General features: G+C 40.6%; 1 protein-coding gene across 1 annotated transcript in view; it reads right to left on the bottom strand.

The window, feature by feature from the left end:
- Positions 1–263: 263 nt before the first annotated feature.
- Positions 264–25883, bottom strand: part of LOC108704800 (inter-alpha-trypsin inhibitor heavy chain H6) — a 37777-nt gene continuing 12157 nt past the window's right edge. The window contains exons 4-16 of the mRNA XM_041573169.1: positions 20098–20208; positions 17481–17728; positions 15309–15478; positions 14503–14619; positions 10367–10538; positions 7429–8973; positions 7299–7313; positions 5734–5781; positions 3882–3929; positions 3508–3552; positions 3236–3349; positions 2082–2462; positions 264–692 (exon numbers count right to left, since the gene is read on the bottom strand). Coding sequence (XP_041429103.1) covers positions 451–692; positions 2082–2462; positions 3236–3349; positions 3508–3552; positions 3882–3929; positions 5734–5781; positions 7299–7313; positions 7429–8973; positions 10367–10538; positions 14503–14619; positions 15309–15478; positions 17481–17728; positions 20098–20208 — 3256 coding nt within the window. The 3' untranslated portion in view covers positions 264–450. The remainder of the gene's footprint in view (positions 693–2081; positions 2463–3235; positions 3350–3507; positions 3553–3881; positions 3930–5733; positions 5782–7298; positions 7314–7428; positions 8974–10366; positions 10539–14502; positions 14620–15308; positions 15479–17480; positions 17729–20097; positions 20209–25883) is intronic.

The raw sequence follows: 25883 nt of genomic DNA on the forward strand, positions 1-25883 counted from the left end.
GAAAAGTAGCAATAGCAATAAAACTGTAGGCTCACAGAGAAATGTTTTTCTTTTTTGGCCTGCCAAGGTCAGGGACCCCCATTTGAGAGCTGAAAAGGATGTCAAACTATAAAATAAAGACTAATTAAAAAGTTGCTAGGAAGTAGACTTTCTATAAAAAACGGGTTTAACTTAAATGTGAACCACCACTTTAAGACTACAGCAGCCTTCAAACAAAGGCATCAACACAAAGTGACAGAAAATGACATTACGTAAGGCTATGCTTAAAATAAAATATTATTATTTATTATTTTAAACATGATAAATTCCCTTTCTTTAATTTAAACTTCTGGATCCCCTGTTATAATGTTATTAGTTTATGTTACATCCCCACAAACACACAGGAGCAGTTCTGTAATTATACATTTCCTTGAGAGATGGCAATAAAGCTTACGCTCCCACCCACAGTTTCTAAACCTCCTGAAGATCTGATACTAGGTAGGAGAGGTATTTTCCGTCCAAAATCTCTTCTATGTCTCCGTGTTTCACCAGCCAGCACTTGGCCTCATGTACTTGGGCAGTAGAATCCTTCACAGCTTTTTTAACCAGTGTAGCTGGTGCCGTTTGGCTATTTCTCTTCACAGTTCCCGATAGGGTCAAATCGTGGCTTAGCTTTTTATCGATCACTTCCATATGGCAATTCTGAAACTGTCCTGAAAAAGAGTAACAAAAGTCTAAGTATTATAATACCACTAATTTGTGAATGGCAAATACACTATCATGTGTGAATTGGGTTTTTGGGGTGACACCAGATTCAAAACTAGGGGTAGGGTTTATAGAACCCTAGAAACATGCCTTTGCTGCCTCCTCTAAGACTGGCCCTGCACTCAGGATTACAGAGTTGTTCGTCATGAGCTGATGCCGCAACCCGATGCTCCCCCTTCGCAAACCTTAGAGCAGTAGAGCAGCACTGGTTTGATGAGGATCATGAGAGCCGGGCCCACCGGGTTTTCTCCCAGTGTTCCACCAGCCCAGTCCAATACTGGTGGGAGGTGTGCACCTCCAATTAAATCTTTAGGTTGGTAAATGGCCCTGTGGAGCCCTGAAGTCATTGACTTGTCAATAGATGTAATTTTAACTTATAGGAGTGTTCTGTACAAACTAGAAGTGAAAAATATTAAGCTGCCCAGTGGTGCATGGGGTCCATTGTGGAAGACTAGTGTGTGGATATTGGGTGATGTCCTACTAGAAACCAGATAGGTTGCCTCCTCTTCACCTAACCTAAAAGGTCCCTGTGAAGCATGCGTGGGTCAACATAAGCATGCAAACAATTCCTGAGGGTGCCAAATATGGCCTGTGATTGGCTATGGACAGACCTTATGAGGACTAACAACCTACAGGAGGCATTACAAATTTTTATGCAACTAAAGTGTGTCTTCAAGCTAGAAATGTAAAAAGAAGCACCTGTTTTGAGGCCATGGAGAGAGACATCCAATGGGTTGGCGAGCAACATGTTGCTTGCAATCCACTGGTTAGGAATCACTGCTGTAAAGTTACATAGCTTGTGTAAGTACTATGCCCACCCTCTCAAGACTCCAATTACACTGTAAATAGACAATAATTTGACCTAGACCAACGTCAGTTCTAAATAATTCTCAGGGTAGTCATACACAACTCAATTCCTATTGTATCCAATCGTTACGGCATTTGACCTGATACAATACAATAGGTCATACACATGCATGGCCACCTTTGTATTGTTTAGTTACTTAGGGCAGACTGGTCTTACAATCAGAACACTCTGGCTCCTTGTCACTTCCTTTCCCCTATCAATGGAAATTATCCATCAGGGCCAATTGGGCAGGGGTAAAAATCCTGTCGGATCGCCCATATTCCATACAATTTGATCCGATTGGTGGGCCCTAGGGCAAACGATCGGATCAGCCCGATATCGCCCACCTCTATATGGACACATTTGGGAGAGATCTGCACTAAATCCCCAAATGAGTGGATCTCTATGTGTATGGCCACCTTACCAGTGTGACTTCATTAAACAGTCCTTTAAGTATATTCTCAGTTATTGTTTTAAATGATCTACTGACCTAAAAGACCACCAGAGCTAGAAGATAAACCTTCTGCCTTTACGATGTAGAAGCCCAGATGATCCAGCTGAAGATATGATGGATGCTGATAATGATGGAAAATAATCAGTAGCTCCACATTATGCCCAATCCATATGGTGGCATTGGTTGAAGGTACTACTCTGACAGCCAGGTTGGGCTTTTGGAAAAATACTGGATGGTTGACGGCAAATGTTTGCTGTTTTTCTCCAGTAAGGGTCAGGTTCTGAAGTGAAATGTTGACGACATATTTTGAACGTGGCCGGTTGATAACAACAGTGATCAGGTCAAGGTAGGTGCGCAGCCTGCTCTCAAAGCCAACTTTAAGTGGGGCCTTCATCAAATGTCCATTCACTGTGATACCTGGATAGAAAAATATATAATAATAAAAATATAGCTCATAGTACAGGTATGGGATCCGTTATCTGGAAGCCCGCTATCCAGAAATCTCCAAATTACGGAAAGGCTTTCTCCCAGACTCCATTTTATCCAAATAATCTAATTTTTTAAAAAATGATTTCCTTTATCTCTGTAATAATAAAACAGTAGCTTTTATTAAGATATAATTAATCCTTTGAATAATTGAACATTTTAAAACATATTTCCTTTATCTCTGTAATAGCAAAACAGTACTGGACCCCAACAACAATATAATTAATCCAGACTTAAGGTATGGAGTTCCAAATGACAGAACGTTCGGAAAAAACCCCAGGTCCCAAGCATTCTGGATAACCTATTACAATGCATGTCTCCGCACATGTATTTGTCTATATCGTAAAATTGCACCATGCTACTTATTCTAGCAGCGATATATAAATCACCTCGGGTTTTCCAGATAACGAATGATTCCATCATTTGGATCTTCATATCATAAGTCTACTAGAAAAATTTTTAAACGTTAAATAAACCCAATAAGGATTAATTATATCTTAGTTGGGATCAAGTACAAACTACTGTTTTATTATTACAGAGAAAAAGGAAATAGTTCTTTAAAATTTGGATTATTTGGATAAAGTGGAGTTTATGGGAGATGGCATTTCTGTAATTCAGAGCTTTCTGGATAATAGGTTTCTAGATAACAGATCCCATACCTGTACTTGTTTGTCAATGGCTGAAAGAGAAATGTATCATTGTACCTGCAACAGGATCAGAAAGCAGCCTCAAGATATCCCCCGGTCGTCCATCTAATGTAAAGCATAGCTTCTCCTGGGATTTTGGAAAATTCACAATGAAATGGGGGTCTCCGTCAACTGGCATGAAAAGAAATTAAATTTAGTAAAAGCCCTTAATAATTCAACACTATTAGATATCTTAACTAAATGTACAGGTGAAGGGCTTATATACTATTAAACAAAAATTATATATATATATATCAGATGACATTTTCGAATTGAAAGAAGTTACTCACCTGAGGACATGAAGGTCTGAAGCCCAGGAGCAACTAATAAGTTTGCTTAAAGAGAGGTGAAAGAAAACTATATTGTTGACATTGTATACAAAGTACATGCAGTAAGACTAATTTATAAATGCAATGTGTGGCTCCTAGGGGACCCTCAAATTTTAACACCGGCTGAATAACTCAAAAAAACACAAATAGTAAAAACTGAAAACGGATTGCAAATTGTCTCCGAATATCACTCTCTACATCTTACTAAATGTTAATTTAAAGATCAAAAACCCCTTTAATAAGAATTCCTTTGTCTTTCTTTAACCTCATTTGCTATGTAACCACTTGACTGAATTATATATATACATAGATACACAGCAGGCCTAATTACTCACCACCACCAAAGACGAATTCTGTATCTTCAGGGTTTTCAGAATAGAAGTCTGCAAAATAATCAAACATGTAATGGGTCAGACCTACTTGTTTGTGTTTTAAAGGATGAAGGCCTAATGTTTAACTTATGAATACATTACAGGTATGGGACTTGTTATCCAGAATGCTTGGGACCTGGGGCTTTCTGGATAACGGTTCTTTCTGCAATTTGGATCTTCATACCTTAAGTCTACTAGAAAATCATGTAAACGTTAAATAATCCCAATAGGCTGGTTTTAATTCCATTAAGGATTAATTATATCTTAGCCGGGATCAAGTACAAGCTACTGTTTTATTATTACACAGAAAAAGGAAATCATTTTAAAAATCTTGGATTATTTGTCTAAAATGGAGTTTATTTTCGTAATTTGGGTACCCCTGGAACAATAGCAAGGTGACTGTTACCCCAATGTTTCTATATATCTGTAACCTTATGAGCTAAGGGGGCCCAGTCTGAAGGTCAGTTAGGGGGAGATTCGGGGTGTTTATTTGTGTCCTGTGTACCCCTGGAACTATAGTAGGGTGAATGTTATCCCAATAGTTCTATATATCTGTAACCTTGTTATGAGCTAAGGGTGCCCTCTGCCCAGCCTGAAATCCAGTTAGGGTGAGATTTGTGTTGGGTGCTTTTTTGCTGCCCTGGTGCTATAGTAGGGTAACTGTAACACCAGGGTTTCTATATATGTGTAACCTTGTTTATTAGCTGCTCTAGATGCTTTTGGGACAGCAGCAGGGTCACTGTTCTGTCTAATGCAGGCCCATATTAATCTACAGCACTAGTCACTTTAAAGAGGTGGTTTACCTTTGAAGAAGAACTAAAGCCTAACTAAAGAAATAGCTACAAATGTTATACATAATGTTTTGTGCTTCTGTACCAGCCCAAGGCAACCAAAGCCCTTTAACAGTAAAGATCTGTGTCTCCAAAGATGCCCCAGTAGCTCCCCATCTTCTTTTCAGTTGATTCACTGCACATGCTCTGTGCTGCTGTCACTTACTGAGCTTAGGGACCCACTCACAATATACAGTACACATAGAATAGAAATGTCACAATATAAGGCTGATTAGTAATTAATACAGATAATTACTACATGGCAGCACAGAAACCAGTGCAATTAGCATCAGAATTTCATAATCAGCAAACCTGTAGCATCAGTTTATATTACAGCCAGGGAAGCTCATTTTCTGCTGGATAATTAGTGACGAGCCCTAAGCTTAGCTTCTCAACAGCTGCTCAGAGCCCACTGAGCATGTGAGTGTCACAGACACTTTCCAAGATGGTGACCCCCTGTGTTTGAAGTCCTGGATCATTGCTGCTACTGACAAGCTGAAACTTTAGGCCGAGTGCAGTATATAATAGATGCCATTTTTAGTCATTCATTTTTAGGGTTTAAGTTCACTTTTAGTATGTTAGAGAGAGAGAGGCTAATTCTAAGCAACTTTGCAATTTGGCTTCATTTTCTATTTTGTATAGTTTTTGAATTATTTGCCTTCTTTATCATCTATACAGGTCTCTCCTATTCATATCCCAGTCTCTTATACAAATCAGTGCATGGTTGCTAAGGTAATTTGGACCCTAGCAACCAGATTGCTGAAACCTGCTGAAAAACTCAAAAACCGCAAATAATAAAAAATGAAAACCAATTGCAAATTGTCTCCGAATATCACTCTCTACATCATATTAAAAGTTCATCGAAAGGAGATCAACCCCTTTAATAAGAATTCCTTTGTCTTTCTTTAACCTCATTTGCTATGTAACCACTTGACTGTCATTGTATATACACATATAGTAGATACACAGCAGGCCTAATTACTCACCACCACCATAGATGAATTCTGTATCTTCAGGGTTCTCAGCATAGAAATCTGCAAAATAATCAAAGCTCTAATGGGTCAGACTTACTCATTCTCATTTAAAGGGTCAATGCCTAATTTTTAAACTTATCAATACTAATTAAGTTTGATGGATTTTGGTGTTGTACACTATAATTAGCTTACTGAGAGCAGCTGTGTGAATGTATCCATTACCCCGGACGAAAGTGCAAGAACACTAAGGGGCGCAAACAGTTCAATCCTTATTACCCATATAAAAATGTACAGGTATGGGATCCATTATCCAGAAACCCGTTATCCAGAAAGCTCAGAAATACAGAAAGGGCGTTTCTCATTGGCTCAGTTTTAACCAAATAATCCAAATTTTTAAAAATGATTTCCTTTTTCTCTATAATAATAAAAGAGTAGCTTGTACTGGATCCCAACTAAGATATAATTAGTCCTTATTGGAAGCAAAACCAGCCTATTAGGGTTATTTAATGTTTATATGATTTTCTAGTAGACTTAAGGTATGAAGAACCAAATTACAGAAAGATCTGTTATCCGGAAAACCCCAGGTCCCGAGCATTCTGGATAACTGATCCCATACCTGTACTTCCATCTAGACTGTAAATCCGGCGCTAAGATTAGAGTTCAGTGGAAGCGGCGCTAGGCAGTCTGCAAACGTACCACCTAGGGTTGCCACCTGGCCGGTATGTTATTAATAGGGAAAAAATATAAATATATAGAAAGGCCGGTATTTTTTTGCAGAAAAGTTGGCAACCCTAGTACCACCCCCTCTCCTCCCATGAATACAGCACTGCACTCTGTTTTGGAGAGCAGAGATGTGCTCCAATTCAGGTAGAAAGTGCATAAAACACTGTGCATTGCTCCCACCTTTTACAATTTTCACCCTGCCTTCCATTTCGTAAATGAATCCCTATTGTCTTTCAAGATATACATTTAGGGGGTTTTTTATCAAAATCTGAAAATATCTCATTATTTTCTGAAAGCTAACCCGACCAAATCCGCACGTTTTTCGAATTTGATGCCCGAACACTTGGATTTTTGCCCAAAAACAACAAAATCTTTGGATTATTGCACGAAACCCATTGCAGATCAGGATATCTTCAGGACTTCTCCCATTGACTTCTACATGAACTCGGTAGGTCTGAGTTAGAGTACTTTTTAACACCCTCTGGGTTCAATAAATTCTGAGAAATTCAAGGTTTTTTTTCCAATAAAAATTTATAGTAAAAAAAAAAACTAGGATTTTTCGAGTTTTTGGCATTCAGACTTTAATAAATAACAATGTAAAAAATGTTTTAAATTGCGTTACAATGATATTATTGTTGCATTATTGGTTGTTAGATTCCGGATCTGTTGCAAATTTATAGAAGACATGCACCAAAGTGGAGAACTGCAGAGCAAAAAAAAGTAAACTGTAACTAACTGTACTGTAACTGTAAAATGTCTTGGAAAAGAACGATCTACATCCAACTAAAAACCCACTTTTTAAAGCGGACATTTGTAAGATAAAAAGAACAAAGTGCAAAAGAAAGTGGACATACCTTCAGAAACGATTCCTGCACAGTCACGAAAAACAAGAAAAAGACAGGTGTTAATGCTGAAAATGGTCATGAGAAACTACAACTAACTGGGAGGAACAGGATAAAAATCTGATAAAAATCTTCAACCTACCTGCCACATCTGCTTCTTTTAAAAAGCTGTAAAATGGAGGTGGGTTAAGTGATTCCACATACATTGGATTTGCGAATGTTTCATGATGCAATTCAGTGCTGTCAGGAAGCACAAGGAACCTCAAGAAGGTGGGGTCCACAGGAAACGTTGTTGGCAATTGCGGAGTTGTGGTTGCTTGTGCACCCCAACCACGTACTGTTGAAAACAGGCTAGTGCCAACCATTAATGCAGCTGACAAATCTGGTGGAATTTCAGTTGTTGGCACATTGGTGGAGATTCGGGCACCTACTGATAAAGCAGGAGAAGCTTTCTCTGTCATAGGTCTAACTGTCCCTACTGGAACATTGGTGTGTGGTTGCAAAGTGGCAACTGGGTGTGAGGGCACATTGGGTCGGGAATCTGAGGAGGTGGTGAGGATTGCATTTGTAGATAAAACCACTGTTGTCTGCTTCTGAAGGGCAGGATTAGTTGTTACTAAACTAGGTGTTAGACTTGAGTGTCCTTTGGCTCCAGTAACTTGGACAGCTGTTATTCTTGGAGAGGTCTCTGTAGAGATGGTTGTGGTGCTGGTTGCTACTACAGTTCCTATTGTTGTCTTTGTGGATAAAGTTGATTTGATTCCTCTGGAGGTAGTCTTTGACATCCATGGAGTAGAGGTCATTTTGGCCTTCAGAGAAGTTGTTTTTGTGGCTGCGGTGGTACTTAGCATACTGGAAGAAGTTACAGGGGCAGACGTGGTTGTTACTGAAGGTGCTGCAGCTTGGGTAGTAGTCTTCCTACTTTCTTCATCTTCTGGTTTGACTATAATCAAGGAAGTAACAGGTGTCACAAAGTTGTACTTAAGAGAGAGGTTGGTAGCCTTCTCAGTGAGAAGCCGTCGTGCTGCAGAATCATTTGCTTTGATCCTAGCCTCTAGTAAATCTTTAATAGTGAAAAAGGCCCAAAGTCGTTGGACAAACCATTGGATCTGTTCCACGTTGCTGGAGCACCCAAAGTTGGGCTCCGTACTATTGCTCTCCATTGAGATGTCATTTTCCAAGCTCACTTGCTGTTTCTGGTCATGAGCAGTCAATCGAACTTTAAGGTCTTTAGTTCCAGACTTCAGCTTCCCAGCCACTACAAGTTCGGAACCCTCAAAGTAATTGGGGAAGAGCGTCTGTGTCACATTCTGTGCAGTCTCTTCAAGGTAGTTCAACTCAATGTCAAACAGAAGTGGGCTGGCAATTTCATCATAAAAGCCCTTTAGCTGCAACGTGGCATCAGAATATTCATAAATGCGCCTTGCAATGCCACGGTTTTCCAGAGACAATCTCTTCATGAGGTTGTAATCTGCATCTTCACCAAATGCCAAACAAAAGAGAGAAATTTTGCCTTCCATGGCCTTTTGGGCATTGCTAAGGATGCGGCTGGAGGCCAAGACACCCGAGGTAGCTTCTCCATCTGTTAGGAAGATGATAAGAGGGATCTTCTTTTCTTTCTCTGGTTTATGAGATGTTTGGTTGAAGATAGAAGCAGCAGCCAGAAGTGCAGCATTAATATCAGTCCCTGTGAAGAAATGGCCAAGATTGGTTAAATGGAAAACATTTTATTTTCAGACCAGCTCCTATTCATCTTCCAGTCTGCCATTCAAATCATTATCTGGTTGTTATGGTCAGCTGCCTCAAAAGCCACAGAAAAAGAAGACTGATTGCAAATGTCTTGAATAGAAAAAAACACTAAAAGTTACATTTATATGAAAATTTCTCTTTAACTGATCTACACAAATGAACTTGACTAACCAGTAAATGTGTTGTCCTCTTCCCTATCCTAATACAAGGGCCACAAACTTCTTCTCAAATGCTCCAGGGGACATGTTTCAGTCCTGCACCCCTTTGGCTGTTCTTTAACTACATGTTAGGGGTCATTTACTTAACCCCTAGACACGAGTGCATTAGCACTAGGCTGTGCAAGAGCACGCTTCTTAGTGTTCATGTAGGGGGCACTTCTACCCAAGGGTCTGCTGCTCTCTGCACACACTAAAAAATTCTGTGCTCGGTGCAGAAACCAGCTCTATGCAGACTGTGCCTCCTGCAGGCATCTAGGGCCCATTGGGGTTGAACTCAAGGGCCTTCCTTCTGGCATTCACCCTCCACCCCTTTGTGTTTTCTGTCCCCCTTTGCCTCACTCCTCCTTAACTTAAGTCTGACCCACACAGGGTATGAGCTTTGGGTCCTGACGGGGGAGTTAGCTTTGGGGTCTGGGTTGGACTGGGCCAGACCTGTTCCCCTGCCTGCCTGAAACGATCTGCACTCCCTGACCTCCTCCCATCCTGAACGATAGGAGAAATTTAAGTAAGTCCTGTAGGGGGGAGGAGGTGGGTTTCAAACCACTCAGGCCCGTGGACTTGGTGGAGGTGGGTTGTAAGCCTGGGGGAGGTGTGTGTGGGGCCCTGTTGGGGCAGCACTGGTGGGTCAGGGCTGGAGTGAGCTTGATGTTGGGGCGGGGGAGTAGAACTGGGCCAGTGTCTTGCTGGCCCAGTCCAACATTATCTGGAACCTCTAAGTGACAGGTACAGGGCAGTAGGGGACACCTATGTGTCTGCCATTCACTTATACAGTACTGACAAACGCTGTAGGCTCTATATTAGTGAAGGGAGCTGAAAACAGAACACACAGGTCTGCAACTATTAACACACCTCCAACACCGTGTGCAAAGTGCATAATGGCTGATTGCAGCTTTTTTTTGCACTATTTTTTTTTGCAGTTCTCAAATGAGCCCTGTTATGTGTACATTTAAGGCCCACAAACATCCCTGTGACCACTAGGATCATAGTTATTATAATAAAGCCATTATATGTGGATTCCTCAGTTTCAGCTGTTCGCCCCATTTCAGATCACCATATACAATCACTCGAGCCTGCGGACCCTCAGAAGGTAAATGAATAAAAAGGGCAACTCACATCCGTCGGCTTCAATCTTATTTACATAGTCCTTTGCACTCTTTTTGTTCTGAGCCGTTGCCAGGATGGATTGGCCTGGCCTCCACACGTGCACCACGTCGGAAAAAGTGATGATATTAAAAGAGTCATCTCGATGCAGATCGTTCAGGATAACGTGCATAGCACTTTTAGTCTGTTGGGATGGAGGGTTTGCAGAGGATTACAAATTGAATTGCTATTGAGCTTGCTTATGGTATAAACTGTATCTCATGTACTGAATCACATTAAGAACTGCCCTTGTATACATTATGGTCAGAGATGATTATGGGGCAGAAACTACATATTCATCTTAAAGCAGAGGTTGAGTGCTCCAAGCTCCAATTGTGCTTTCAGTAATTACACCAAATATTTGTATAGAAATCACAACTATTAACAATAGACTCAGTTAAATAGAGTTTTTGTAAAGTTCTGAGCTAGTTTATTGCAGGATCATGAAGGATTACCTAGTGCTGTTAAATAAAAGTGAAAGAAGGAATGTGAAGGTCTCAGACACATACACTGAATGGGGCCCAGTAGGTTTTATTACTCCCCTGGAGACGATGCTCATAATCAGATCCTGGAGTGCACACAGAGTTTCTTGTATGTCCTCCACGGCAGGATTGTGCTTTTTCTGCCTTCAAAAATTCCCCCCTTTACAGCACTACTGTGGTTTGGACAGGGTCGGACTGGCGCCTTGGGGGGCCACCAGGGCTTTAAAACAAGGGCCCTCCTGGCAGTTCCCAGGGGCCCCCTCCTAATCATAAAATGATCGGTGCTGAGGCGATAATGTGCGAATGCGGCACATGAATGCGCAAAAGATGCACCACGCACTCCGCTGCCGGGCAGGTTTTTATGGTGCAGCAGGGGGAGCAGGTCCAACTCTGGGTTTGGAACACTTACAGGGGCCGTGGAGAGATTTGAAGTTGGTAACAGATTTCATAGCGAGCTATGGTTACAGGTATGGGACCTGTTATGCAGAATGTTTGGGACCTGTAGTGTTCCGGATAAGGGGTCTTTCTGTAGTTTGGCACTTTATACCTTACTTCTGCTAAAAATCATGTAAAAATTAAATAAACCGAATAGGATTGTTTTGTCACCAATAAAGATTACTTATATCTTAGTTGGGATCAAGTACAAGGTACTGTTTTATTATTACAGAGAAAAAAGTCATTTTTAAAATGTTGCATTATTTAATTAAAATGGAGTCTATGAGTCAACCTTCCCGTAGTTCGGATCTTTCTGGATAATGGGTTTCCCCGGATACCAGATCCTATACCTGTATTTCATTTGTAGAAAAGAAATGGATAGAATGCATAGGATATAATACTGAATCTTACTGCACCATCTGCCACACTCCAAATCAACATCTTGCAGATTCCAAATAACAGAACTCTGCAGCCATAAGAAATGGCAGAGGTTGGCTGGGGATACAAATTGCAGTTGCACCTGTACTGTACATACTACGTTGCCCATGCGGAGCCGTGAAAAATAATGTTGAGCCCTGCAACTTACTTAAAGTAAAGCCTGTTTGCCTTTAAATAAACTTTTAGTATGATATAGAGGGATATTCTGAGACAATTTGCAATTGATTTTCATTTTTTATTATTTGTGGGTTTTGAGTTATTTAGCTTTTTATTCAGCAGCTCTCCAGTTTGCAATTTCAGCAATCTGATTGCTAGGGTTCAAATTACCCTAGCAACCATGCATGGATTGGAATATGAATAGGAGAGTTATGAAAAGTAGCAATAACAATAAATGTGTAGCCTTACAGAGCATTTGTTTTTTTAGATGGGGTCAATGACCCCCATTTGAAAGCCGAAATGAGTCAGAAGAAGAAGGCAAATAATTCAAAAACTATAAAAAAAAAAGAAAAAAGGAAGGCCAATTAAAAAGTTGCTTAGAGTCAGCCACTCTATAACAAGCTAAAAGTTAAATTAAAGGTATAACATCCTTTAAAGAACTGGAATGACCATAGCTGCCATGGGTTAATTCACTGCATTATTCCTTTACACTCCCTCTCACACCAGGACAACTGAAAAATCCACTTAATGCCTGGGTCGGAAATGAGTAGATCTCTATGAAATCCAGAAATGTAAATAAGGAGTCTCCCACCTCTCTAGTTATTTGCTGATTGTAGTCCCCCATCCCAACGTCCAAGCCTGATCAAGAAGAGATTTGGCCATCATCAAAGTGATGATCTGGTTTAGCACCTGAAATATGCTAGTGCAGGTGCTTTAACAACATTTTCACAACTCAGTGCACTTGCACCCTTTAGATTAAGGGGTCAGGCTTCTAGGAATTCATGAATCTGCTGTAAATTAGAGGGTGTAGCAGCCTTCAAAGAATATGACACATTTACATGGAATTCCAGAAAGGTCATATTGAGCTCTTCCAATAAAAATGGAACTATTCCCACCATATAATTCCCTACAGGTATGTGTCAGCTCAAGGGCTCGTCAGATTAATGATTCTACTCCAGACCACACTCTGTGGATGTGATCATTTATATGCAAAGGCTACAGCCCCTGGTTATTACCTCCACACACACTCCACAAACACGTCACTCAGAAGTAATGCTAACATGAACTCACCACAATGGCAGTTTTGTATAAGATTTAAAAGCTCATTTACCTTTGCAAGTGCAGTGAGCAAAGTGCAATTTTGAGTGCCACAATGTAGGGTATTTTTTCAAAATTCCAGTATTGTTGGGAGCTGCACGCAACTGATGCAATTACAATTGTGCCGGATATTTTCATAGTCTGGTGGGGGTCATTTTCGGTGTCAGGTGTGCAATATTCAGTGGTGTAACTAGATGTTTCTGGGCCCCACAGCAAATTTAAAGTAGGACCCCAAAGTATTGGAATGTTGACTTTTTGTACCATGATATCTGAGAAATTGATCATTAGTGATGGCCTCACTGGGCCCTCTACACCCCGGAGCCCCCCTACAATTGCAGGGTCTGCTTCCTCAGTAGTTATGCCCCTGACCCTGCCTCCATTGACCCGAGGGGTGCTGACGGAACCCTGAAGCTTCTGCCTGTTCCAGAGTTGGGATTAGCTCCAGGGCTACTGTGTATAAATTGGTGCAGCATTGTTTGATGCAGAAAAGGAAAAGCGCAAGTGTTGCAATATGGAAATGCAAAGAGCGCATATTGTGCCTTTTATGAATACGGTTTTAATTGCAACTGACTGCTGGGAACAGGTCTGGACTAAGAATTAAAATAGGCCCTGGCATTTCAGGTACAACAAGGCCCAACTAGCCCACTAAATACTGACTTTCTATGGCACCTTTTAGCAGCCCCTCTGGCATTTGCCAGACCCCACGGATGAGCAGTTTGGGCCTGGCTGGGAATACGGTGTGAACACAACTACGTTTGCAATCATAAATTAACCCTAAAGTAGGTTAAGGTGGCAACAGTAAAACTTTACAGGAATCATTTACCAAGTGCAGTGCATTGATCAAAATGCAAAAAGCATGATGCAAACAAACTTGTTTTTTTTATGCTTTCAAACCCTTCCCTGCTTGTGTTTGGTAGTGTTGTCTTGGTTAAACTCCCTTAATCTTGGGTTGTGACATTGGTGTCCCCATCCCCACTAACGAATTTGTGTTGTCATTCATTTAGATGGACAAATTAGGAAGCAGATAGAAGGTGCAGTAGAGCCCTGTATTTGCACCTGAGAGTGATGCCCTCTGCACTTTGCGCTGGATTTTTAATACAGCTTTAGATGCAGAGCAAAGCAATACACTGGACACAAATGCAGCCAGCATCGGACTGGGGGCTCCTGGGATGGCGTCTCAGGGGCCCACATACTCTCCACGGCCCCCTGCCCAACTGCAACCACCCTCTGGGCCCCCGACAACAGCTGTAACCCCCCTCACCGCACACCTTATTTTATCTTGTTGCAGATCAGAACTGGGGAGAGGTAAGGGTGCAGCATCCAGGGTGGGGAGCAGCTCTGGGTCACCCATCTACCAGGTGATTTCCCGGTGTCCTGCCAGCTCAGTCCAACCCAGTGTAAATGTCTACTAAGTGCTATTACTAAGACCACAGTACTTTAAAAATACATAGTAGCATACAAAACTGACATAAGAAGATAACACTACATACGAAAATGTACCTGTTTTATTTTGGTGCCAAACATGGAGCCGCTAACATCAATGACAAAGATGACATTTTTCTGGATTGGCGGGAGGCCTCGTGGAGCAAAGTAGTGCACGAAATATCCATTGTAAATCTGAGTGATTGAACTGGTAAAGGTTTAGTACATACAGACCATTTCCAAGTCAGTTATTGTTACATATCAGTATAATACACAGATACCCTCTTGGTTTAGGATTTGCCAGAACTCAAAGCTGGGGTTTATAAAAGTGCAAGAAGATCTACCGTAGCTCAAACATGCTCATATTTGGCCATACAACCAGACCATATGGACATTTATAGCACATGTCAATAATGGGCAGGTTCAAAGGATCACCGACACTGGTCGACGATTGTTCCTCAAATACGAGTGATGTCACAAGTGAAAATTCCTTTTGTTTTGCGACTGGTTATTCAGACTGATCTACAGGATATTACTGTATTCATAACATGCTTATATCATTCATATGAAGTTATAGCTTCCCATGATTATGGAACATACCAACCCTACAGAATTCATTGCTGCTGTTAATTGGAAACAGCGGCATTTCTTATCTTGACTCAGGCATTCTTTGTAGACAGCAATAGAATATCAACATCTTTTCATGCTCACTAGGGGCCTTGCTGGCTTTGCAAGAATCTTTACTTTTGTTAATGCTTTTTACTCTTTTTCTCCTCCACTCAGAAGACAAGGGCCCATGACAATTGGCCATAACAAAATCTCTATTTAAAGCGACATGTTATTTCTACTAGGCCATATAAAGCAGCCATATTGCACAGTCTAACCTGGACATCCCCAGCAACGTCCTTCAGTGAAACATCGTAATGGAGGACAAAATCTGCAGTAACACCAGGGCGGGAATGAGCAGCCTGCTCCGTGGGAGTTGGGGTATATGTAACTCGAGTGCAGTATGTTCCTTTCTCTACCTGAGTAGATGGAGGCACCTTGCTCTCCCCTGTAATAAAGTAACAGACAGAGTATAAGCCACAAAAGCCCCGCTACAGAAGAAAAATAGGCACATGAGGAGGTTTTGGCACACAACACATATTTCAGGAAAGAAAGAAGAAAGAAAGAAAGAAAAGAAAGAAAGAAAGAAAGAAAGAAAGAAAGAAAGAAAGATAGAAAAAAAGAAAGAAAAATAGAAAAAAAGAAAGAAAAAAAGAAAGAAAAATAGAAAAAAAGAAAGAAAGAAAGAAAAAAAAAAAGAAAGAAAGAAAGAAAGAAAAATAGAAAAAAAGAAAGAAAGAAAGAAAAAAAGAAAGAAAGAAAGAAAAATAGAGAGAAAAAGAAAGGAACCAGAGGAATGGCAGTCTATATGGCTTAACGTTATGAGATGCTTTATGAGTGTATCATTGATGGAGAACAATTATAAAGTTCTCATTAGGTGGTACCTTGTCCCTGCCCCTATGGCTGAATTCGCTGACTCCATATGATTTAGGGGACAAAAAGGTGCCATGCTCCATATATGGTGGCAGTGTCCTAATGCTCAAAGATATTGGCTCAGGATTTACAATATGTTACATTCAGTGTTTCACATCTTGATCTCTGAGTATGGTGCTACTATGTATAAAACCAGAGGAAACCTCCCAGACTCAATTTCAGTTGTTCATTGCAATAATAACAGAAAGAGTATGGAAAACCAAACAGATCTCTATAAATATCACAAAACACAAGGTGGGTAAACTGGATAATGGATTATTTAGAAGGGTTTTTTTTTTTTTTACAGTGACAGCTGTGAAGATGTGGAATTCTCTCCTGAATCAGTCGTTCAGGCTGATACATTAGATAGCTTTAAATTAAAGGGATACTGTCATGGGAAAAAAATGTTTTTTTTTCAAAACACTTCAGTTAATAGTGCTGCAGAATTCTGCACTGAAATATGTTACTCAAAAGAGCAAATAGATTTTTTTATATTTAATTTTGAAATCTGACATGGGGCTAGACATATTGTCAGTTCCCCAGCTGCCCCCAGTCATGTAACTTGTGCTCAGTCACTCTTTACTGCTGTACTGCAAGTTGGAGTGATATCACCCCATCCCTTTCCTCCCCCCAGCAGTCTAACAACAGAACAATGGGAAGGTAATGGGAAGGTAACCAGCTCCCTAACACAAGATAACAGCTGCCTGGTAGATATAAGAACAACACTCAATAGTAAAATCCAGGTCCCACTGAGACACATTCAGGTACATTGAGTAGGAGAAACGACAGCCTGCCAGAAAGCAGTTCCATCCTAAAGTGCTGGCTGTTTCTGAAAGCACATGACCAGGCAAAATGACCTGAGATGCACCTACACACCAATATTACAACTAAAAAAATACACTTGTTGGTTCAGGAATGACATTTTAGATTGTAGAGTGAATTATTTGCAGTGTAAACAGTGTCATTCAGAAAAACAAACTACATTATAAAAATCATGACAGAATCCCTTTAAGGGTCAGGCCACACAGGGCTTTTGGGGAGATTTGGTCAGCTGGCGACTAATCGCCTAGTTTTTGCGGCGACCAATCTCCCCAAACGCCTTCCCTGACTCTGCGCCGGCTAAAATGAAAAAACGCCACGGTTCGTTTTCTGAAGTGAATGAATCGCTGCGTGTGATTAGCGCCGGCGTTTATTCATTTTAGCCGGCGCAGATTCAGGGAAGGCGTTTGGGGAGATTGGTCGCTGCAAAAACTAGGCGATTAGTTGCCAGCTGACCAAATCTCCCCAAAACGCCCAGTGTGGACTTACCCTAAGAAGAGAAGTTTTCAGGCCGACCACATAAGAAACAATAGTGTTGACAGATTGGACCATAAGTGGAAGAGATAAGAAAGCTTGGCTAAATTGGAATAAAAATTAGTACTTAAAGTTTTGCGTATAACTATATCAAATCACAGCAACACAGGGACAGATAATAACACCGTGTAAGAAAGATGGAATGATACAATATCCTTTTAACTTATATTGTTAGTTGCACTTACCTGGCACACTGTTGGTCATCAAGCGGCTGGTGCGCAGAGGCAGCACTCTCACATACTCAATACCCGTGCGCTCAGAGATGGTAATCTCCACACTAAGGTTCTGTACAACCTGCCAAGAGGGCACACTCACAGCATACTCATATTTCCCTAGGTGCCTCCGCAGCAGCTCTTCATAAGTCAACGCAAAGACGATTTCCCCTCCGGCTTCCACATTCACCAAAACCCGGAACTTCACCGTCTCTCTGTCCCTGTGAAGACCCAACCGCAATCTTTAGATACAACTCAAACAACTCTAGAACGTGAGCTCTGCCGAAGTACAAATGTTTAAAGGGGTTGTTCACCTTTAAGGGAACTATTAGTATGAGGTTGAGAGGGATATTCTGAAACAATGTGCCACTGGTTTTCATTTTTTATTATTTGTGGGTTTCGAGTTATTTAGCTTTTTCAGCAGTCTGCAATTTCAGCAATCTGGTTGCTAAGGTCCAAATTACCCTAGCAACCATGAACTGATTTGTATAAGAGGACCTGTATAGATGAAGAAGGCAAATAATTCAAAAACTATACGAAATAGAAAAAGTCCAAATTACGCTACCAAGCATGCATTTATAAAAGGGATGCACCGAATCCATTATTTTGGATCAGCCGAACCCCCGAATCCTTTGGGAAAGATTCTGCCGAATACCGAACCGAATCCTAATTTGCATATGCAAAATTAGGGGTGGGAAGGGGAAAACATTTTTTACTTCCTTGTTTTGTTACAAAAAGTCACTGGATTTCCCTCCCTGCCCCTAATTTGCATATGCAAATTAGGATTTGGTTCGGCCAGGCAGAAGAATTCGGACGATTCCTGCTTAAAAAGGCCGAATCCTGCCCAAATCCTGAACCGAATCCTGAATTCGGTGCATCCCTAATTTATATGAATAAGAAAATGGAATATGAACAGGAGAGGCCTGAATAAAAAGCAATAAAAGTATCAATAACAATACATTTGTAGCCTTACAGAGTATTTGTTTTTTTAGATGGGGTCAGTGACCCCATTATAGAGCTGTAAAGTCAGAAGAAAAAGGCAAATAACTCAAATACTATAAAATATAAATAATGAAGACGAATTGCAAAGTTGGTAGGGATTGGACATTCTAGAAAGGTGAAACACCACTTTAAATAGCACCTATAATATTACCCCCACTGGAAATGTGGTCTAACAGAATCTGCACTCTGGTTGGGGTAAAACAATACTATTTTGGGCAAGAAATGCTCCTCCTGAGGGGGAACCATTTTTTCTGTGATAGGTGCCCATTGAGTTGACTTTTAGTGTTATGAAGATATTGATATTTAAGTTGCAATTGGTTTTCATTTTTTATTATTTGTGTTTTTTGAGTTATTTCGCTTTTTATTCAGCAGCTCTCTGTTTTACTATTTAAGCAATCTGGTTACTAGGGTCCAAATTAACCTAGCAACCATGAACTGATCTAAATAAGAGACTGGATCATGAATATTAGAGGGCTGAATAGAAAGATTAGTTAAAAAAGTAGCATTAGCAGTAAATGTGTATCTTTACAGGACATTTGTTTTTAGGTAGGTCAGTGATGCCCATTTTAAAGCTGCAAAGAGTGAAAATAATTTTTTAAAAAACTATAACAAATAAATAATGAAAACCAATTGAAAAGTTGCTTACAATTAGCCATTCTATAACATACTAAGGGGTAATTTATCAAAGTCCGATTTCATTTCAACAAACTCCGATATAAACCGCTCAGGTTTTTTTACAATTATTTATTATTGCATTTTTCCCGATAATTTGCTTTGCGGGGAAAAAACACAAATTTTCATGATTTTTTTGGATTTTTCCCCCGGATTTAAGATGCTTTTTTCCCAGAAAACTTTGGGGTATTGCACGAAACCCAGCGGGTTGGGACTTCTCCCATCGACTTACATGCAACTTCGACATGTCTGAGATGCCAGATTTTCTAATTCGGACTTTTGTTTAATGAATTCCAAAAAAAATCGTGATTTTTTAAATGTCCGATTTTATTAAAAAAAAAATCACAAAATTTTCAGGATTTTTACATTTGGAGTTTAGTAAATAACCTCCTAAAAGTTAACGGAAAGGTGAACCACCACTTTAACATACAAATAACAATAAAATTAGAGCCTTACTGAGTATTTGCTTGTTAGGGTCAGTGACCCCCATTTGGGAGCTGGAATGAGGAAGAAGGGGAGGGCAAATAATTAAAAAACTATGATCACCAATTGAAAATTTGCCATTCTATAACGTATTAAACGTTAACTTGAAGGTGAACCACCCCTTCAATATACAATCATCTTTGTATAATAATAATAATAATATTATTATTATTATTATTATTATTATTATTATTATTATTAATAGAATTATTTGCCTTCATCTTCTGACTCTTTCCATCTTTAAAATGGGGGTGAAAGATGTAGATAAAAGTTATATTCTCTGAATATTTTACAACAGGGTGTGCAACAAGAGCCACGAATACTCTGTAAAGAATAGAGAATAATGTACCCCCTATTGTGGATTAGTGTCTGGAAATCATTAGGCAGAAATCATTTACCTATAAATGCTGCTCCAGGATATCTATACCCTCACCTGGTGCCCACATGGGCTGCTGTCTTGCCCTGCTTCCTGGCTTCATTGTACATCTTTTTGGCTTGATGTTTCTCCTTCACGTCGGCCACATATGTCTTTTCATTAGCTGTCCTGCAAGCAATCAGAAAGCTGGAATTAGTTTAGAGCAGCAACCGTATTACTGAATTACAACTCCCAGCAGCATCCCATTCCTTATGAAAGCTGCTAAGGATTGTGGACATGATATTTCGTCTGCCTTTTGTTTTGAGAAAGGCTGGGGTGCCAGCTGAATCTTTGCCCCCCCAAATAAATTTCAGTTTAATTCACCAATATAGAGTTTTGTTTTGCAGAGCCAGATACAAGCGACCAAAGGCACCTTTTAGAGCACACTAATGGTGTAAACACCTTCTTTAAAGTGATACTGTCATGGGAGAATTCCCCCCCTCAAAACACATCAGTTAATAGTGCTGCTTCAGCAGAATACTGCACTGAAATCTGTTTTTCAAAAGAGCAAACTGACTTTTTTAGATCTAATTTTGAAATCTGACATGTTGTTAGTTTCTCAGCTGCCCCCAGTCATGTGACTTGTGCTCTGATAAACTTCAGTCACTGCTGTACTGCAAGTTGGAGTGCTATCGCCCCCTCCCCCCCAGCAGGCTAACAACAGAACATTGGGAAGGTAACCAGATAGCAGCTCCCTAATGGTGGCCATAGACGTAGAGATCTGCTCATTTGGCGCCAAACGAGTGGATCTCTCCCAGATATGCCCACATTGAAGTGGACGATATCGGGCTGATCTGATCGTGAGCCCTAGGGCCCAATGATCGGATCATAACGGATCCGATACGGGCGGTTGGATCACGGGGCCGAATAGATGCACAGATGCGGCCGTGATCTGACGGGATTTTAACCTGCAAGATCGAGGTGGCCACATACACGGGCTAATAAGCTGCCGACTCAGTCTGTCGGCAGCTTTTATCGGCCCGTGTATGGGCCCTTAACACAAGATAACAGCTCCCTGTAGATCTAAGAACTAGGGAAGCACCAAATCCAGGATTCGGTTCAGGATTCACCTTTTTCAGCAGGATTCAATTCTGACGAATTCTTCTGCCTGGCTGAAACAAATCTGAATTTGCATATGCAAATTAGGGGAGGTAAATTGTGCTGATAAAACAAGGAAGTAAAAAATATTTTCCCCTTCCCACAACTAATTTGCATATGCAAATTAGGATTCAGATTCAGTTCTGTGTTCGGCCAAATCTTTCGCAAAAGACTCAAGGGGTTGGCTGAATCCAAAAGAGTGGATTCGGTGCATCCCTACTAAGAACAGCACTCAATCGTAAAATCCAGGTCCCCCTGTGACACATTCAGTTAGATTGAGTAGGAGAAACAACAGCCTGCCAGAAAGCAGTTCCAAGTGCTGGCTCTTTCTGAAAGCACATGACCAGGCACAATGACCTGGGATGCACCTACACACCAATATTACAACTAAAAACTACACTTGTTGGTTCAGGAATGACATTTTATAGTGTAGAGTGAATTATTTGCAGTGTAAACAGTGTCATTTAGAAATAAAAACTACATCATAAGAATCCCTTTAAGAAGATCATTGATGGGTTTTCTTCTTTAAGAAGATCATTGATTTAGGAGGGACATGTCCATGACTGGTACTCTATGCTATAAATATCTGTATACACAACTGGCCATGTTTCTCGATGAGAGGATTTTAAACTAACAGCACAGGCAATGCAAACCAGCTGTCCTCTAGCTTTCTCAGAAATAACTGTTAAGATCTCTGTACAATATTTTTTATGAAGCCGCCATAATAAATATAACATCACAAACAAAAAATAACGTTGGCATGGGAAAGGAAATGATTGGCACATTAAATGCGCAGATGGGAAATTTCTCTGCTGAGATCATTATGGACATATTGAAGCTCTCTCAGTCTCAGAACCCCTTTTGTATCAGCGTGTGGGATAGACGGGTCCTGTTGTGTGGCTACATGTGTTCAACATCTGGTTTTAAGTATATGCTGGGGTTGTACTAGATTGCTCAATAGAGCTGTGTGTCTTGCTCAAGGTCCAGCTTCGTAGTTAGGATCATTACTTTTCTGAACATGTGCTGCTCAGAATATGGATTTTTGCTGCATCAATATACACACATATATTTTTTAATTTTTACCATTGCCCTTGTAATTCTCATTACCGTATATGAAATTTGCACAGAAAAATGAAACAGCGATGCTTTAAGATCTATAAAATTTCCCAGAAGAAACAATAATTTGTTTCCCCTACAGCATCAAATGGTTGTATTGGCATGTGAAATATTACTTTGGTTTTGTTCATAATAATGCCCCCAACAGAGAAAGAGACCACTAAGATTCTGGGGGAGGAAATGGGGGTTACAGGGAAGACTGGGGATGGGCATTTTAGGGTTACTTTGAGAGGAAAGAAGTCTCTTTGCAAGTGTAATCAGTAATGGAACATTCCCAAGTAGGTGATAACAAAAATGAGGGTATAAAAAAAAACAAGCAAAGATGCAATTAAAAGAAAGGCATCCTAGTGGACATTGTGTAGGTTTATAGTGGACTAGCAAGAAGGAACCATTCCTAGTGGATGTTGTGTAGGTTGATAGCGGACTAACAAGATGGAGGCATTCCTAGTGGACATTGTGTAGGTTAATATTGCAAGTCTTCTCTTCATTGTTGAGAGCTTTCCATACACTAAAAATAAATGTTTTTTTTTTTAATAAAGACTTAGGTGTTTTGGTTACATTTTACTGGGTGAGTAATTGGGGCTATGGTGGTCTCACTGTGTTCCCCAAGTAGTAGTTTACCCATTAAATGCCCTTTTTTGACAATTTTATGCGACTCAGCAAACAACCTAATTGCATAAAAAGAAATCGGGCAAAGTGCCATCTTGTTCCTAAAATGACCCGTCCCCTGTATAAAACTGTAGCCTGGCCCTGGGTGACACACATAACCTCTTCTCCTGACAGAATCCCTGCACCTTTGCAGCTAATAATCTTCATTCCTAATTTCTCTTTATTTATTCAGGATGGGGAAAAAATCGGAGTAACTGAAACAGTCATTCCTCTGTTTGCCGAAGTTTAAGAGAGACGAGCATAGAGTGCCGGCCAGCATAAACTTTAGAAGGACACACACTGGCCAAGATTAACTTGGCCTCAGCGACAAAACCCTTCCTTGTGACAGGGCACTCTGTGCTTGGTTCCCTTGCACAACATTTTCCCCTGCTTCTGTTTACTCTTGGTTGCTTTCCAATAGTTACTTCAAAGGAAAAGGTTATTTTTGAATGATTTTTCCACAGAATGGAAATACCTTGACTGCTAATGGCTGACTCTGTAATTACCTAGCGACAAGCATACTTGCCCTCTCATCAGAACATGAGAGGAGAATATTAGTGCAAATAAACTGCCCAAGAACAAAGCACAGTGCGGGGAGGTATTAATGTTGCAGCCTGGGACTATGAGGCGGATGGCTTGTTTACCACTTGAACGTAGCTAAAATGAGTACTATAAATTATAGTCCTGCATAATGATATAATTCACGTACTGGAAAAAGACCTACTCAGTCTGCCTGTGCCTTTAAAGTGTTCTGCTGCTGTTGGGCAGCAAAACGGATTCTCAGGATGCATGTAGCACCCAAGTATGCTTCTTATGTGATAGCCATTGTGGCTTCTGTTTTGTAGATCCTGCTGAAGCTTTCTTCTTTTCCTGCTTGCTTGGTTTTGTCAACAATTTTGACTATTTCTGCCTGCCCTAACCTATTGATTGTACTTTGGATTTGACTATTGCTGCCTACCCTGACCTATTGATTGTACTTTGGATTTGATTATTGCTGCCTGCCCTGACCTATTGACTGTATTTTTGATTTTACTATTGATGCCTGCCCTGACCAATTGACATTACTTTGGATTTGGCCATTGCTGTCTGCCCTGTCTTTGGCTTAACTCTGAAGAATGATTATGCTCTGAGCCTTCCACTACTGATAGGGTCGATTTCTTGTCAGATTGCCCAAAGGCCAGCATCATCCTCCACATCCCCACTTGCACCCACACCCATGTGCATGCAGCAAGGATTGAGCACTAATGGGGACGTGTGAGCCAGCATCCACCCCCACAGATCGTGCTCAAGAGAATCAATTGAGTTTACAGAGGAGTCAGGGCATGCAGAGATCTCCTGCACACCTAGACCCCAGAGAGTCCTCTAAGTCCTCTAAGTGGAGCCAGATCTCTGTAAGCACCATTGTTGGAAACCCAGGGCCCCACATTTAAGCTGGTAAGCACTGGGACCTGCAGAGTTTTTTTTAGCTTCTACATAAGATTCAACCTCACCAGTGAATTCTACACCTCTTATCCTGTTACTTCCAGCCAAATGATTATGTCCCCTAAGTCTACCCCCTTCTCCCAACCATTGTTACAAGTACAGGTGGCCCGGCAGTTACCCACCCCAACTCTGCTGATGAATATGGCAGCAAGTATACAGAGGCGGGCTGTTTTGTTTTCTTCCAATTTTTCTATTTACTATATAATACCTGTCGACCACCCTCCTAAAGCTACCACCTGAGGCAACGGCCCATGGGTGCCCAAATAGTAGCTACCACCTGATTTTTACTGCTTCTTCTCTCCTTTGTGCCCTAAGTGGAGCCACAACTCTGTAGGTGTCACAACAGAAAACCCAGGGCCCCGCCAACATACACCAAAACCCACAGAGCTCTCCAGCTTTGCCAACAGTCTCAGATGGTGTTTTCATTAATAATGGGTTTGACTTCACTTGTTTGTTACAGTGATGTACAATGTGTGGTTTGTAAGCCATAAAATTAGCTAAAATAATTTCACCCCGTGAGCTCTGAGAAAGTTGAGATGACAAAGACGAGGGAACTGATTATTATCCTCTTCTCAAAACAGCTGCCTGTGTGGGGCAAGTTAAAGCAATATAATTGGACGGCAGAAGAGTAAACATTGAGGTAACAGCCACAGAGGCTATTGTGAATGTCAGGAGTATTGAGGCCATAATTATGGTTACAGACTGATATGAACAGAGCTCTTCAGCTTTGCCAACAGTGCCAGATGGTATGCCCCCAAGCACTGGGTATGAACTGGGTGTGTCACAGCGATGTTTAAGACGTGGTTTCTAAGCCACAATTAACTAAAAGAAGGTCACCCATTGAGCTCTGGGAAAGTTGAGATGACAAAGATAAGTGTTCTGACTTTGGTCTTCTTTTACTAGATTTAAAAATATATATTTAACGCCTCTAAAATAATATTGTGGTGTTCTCCAATAAATTCTAGTTACGCCACTGCTGGACAAGGTGGACAGGGATTCTAAAGATGGAACAGATCTGCGGCATTCTAATGGCAGAGTAAGGTTACAAGATCATGAGCAAAATCAGGGTTACATCTAGGGAACACAGCTAGAGGGCCTGATCGAATGAACTGATAACCTTATATTTAGGGATGCACCGAATCCAGGATGTGGTTCAGGATTCTGCCATTTTCAGCAGGATTCAGATTTGGCCGAATCCTTGTGTCTATCTGAACCAAATCTGAATCCTAGTTTGCATATGCCAATCAGGGGCAGGAAGGGAAATCACGTGACTTTTCATCACAAAACATATGCAAATTAGAATTCAGCTGAATCCAAAATAGTGGATTCGGTGCATCCCTACTAATATTAGAACAGCATTCTAAGTGCTTATAATAATAAAGCTATGTGCCACCAGTTTGTTTAATATCACATAATTACTGTAAATGTATATAATATTTAAAATGTAGATGAGACTTTAT

This window comes from Xenopus laevis, chromosome 8L (assembly GCF_017654675.1).
Source record: "Xenopus laevis strain J_2021 chromosome 8L, Xenopus_laevis_v10.1, whole genome shotgun sequence".
NCBI classification, from domain to species: Eukaryota; Metazoa; Chordata; class Amphibia; order Anura; family Pipidae; genus Xenopus; species Xenopus laevis.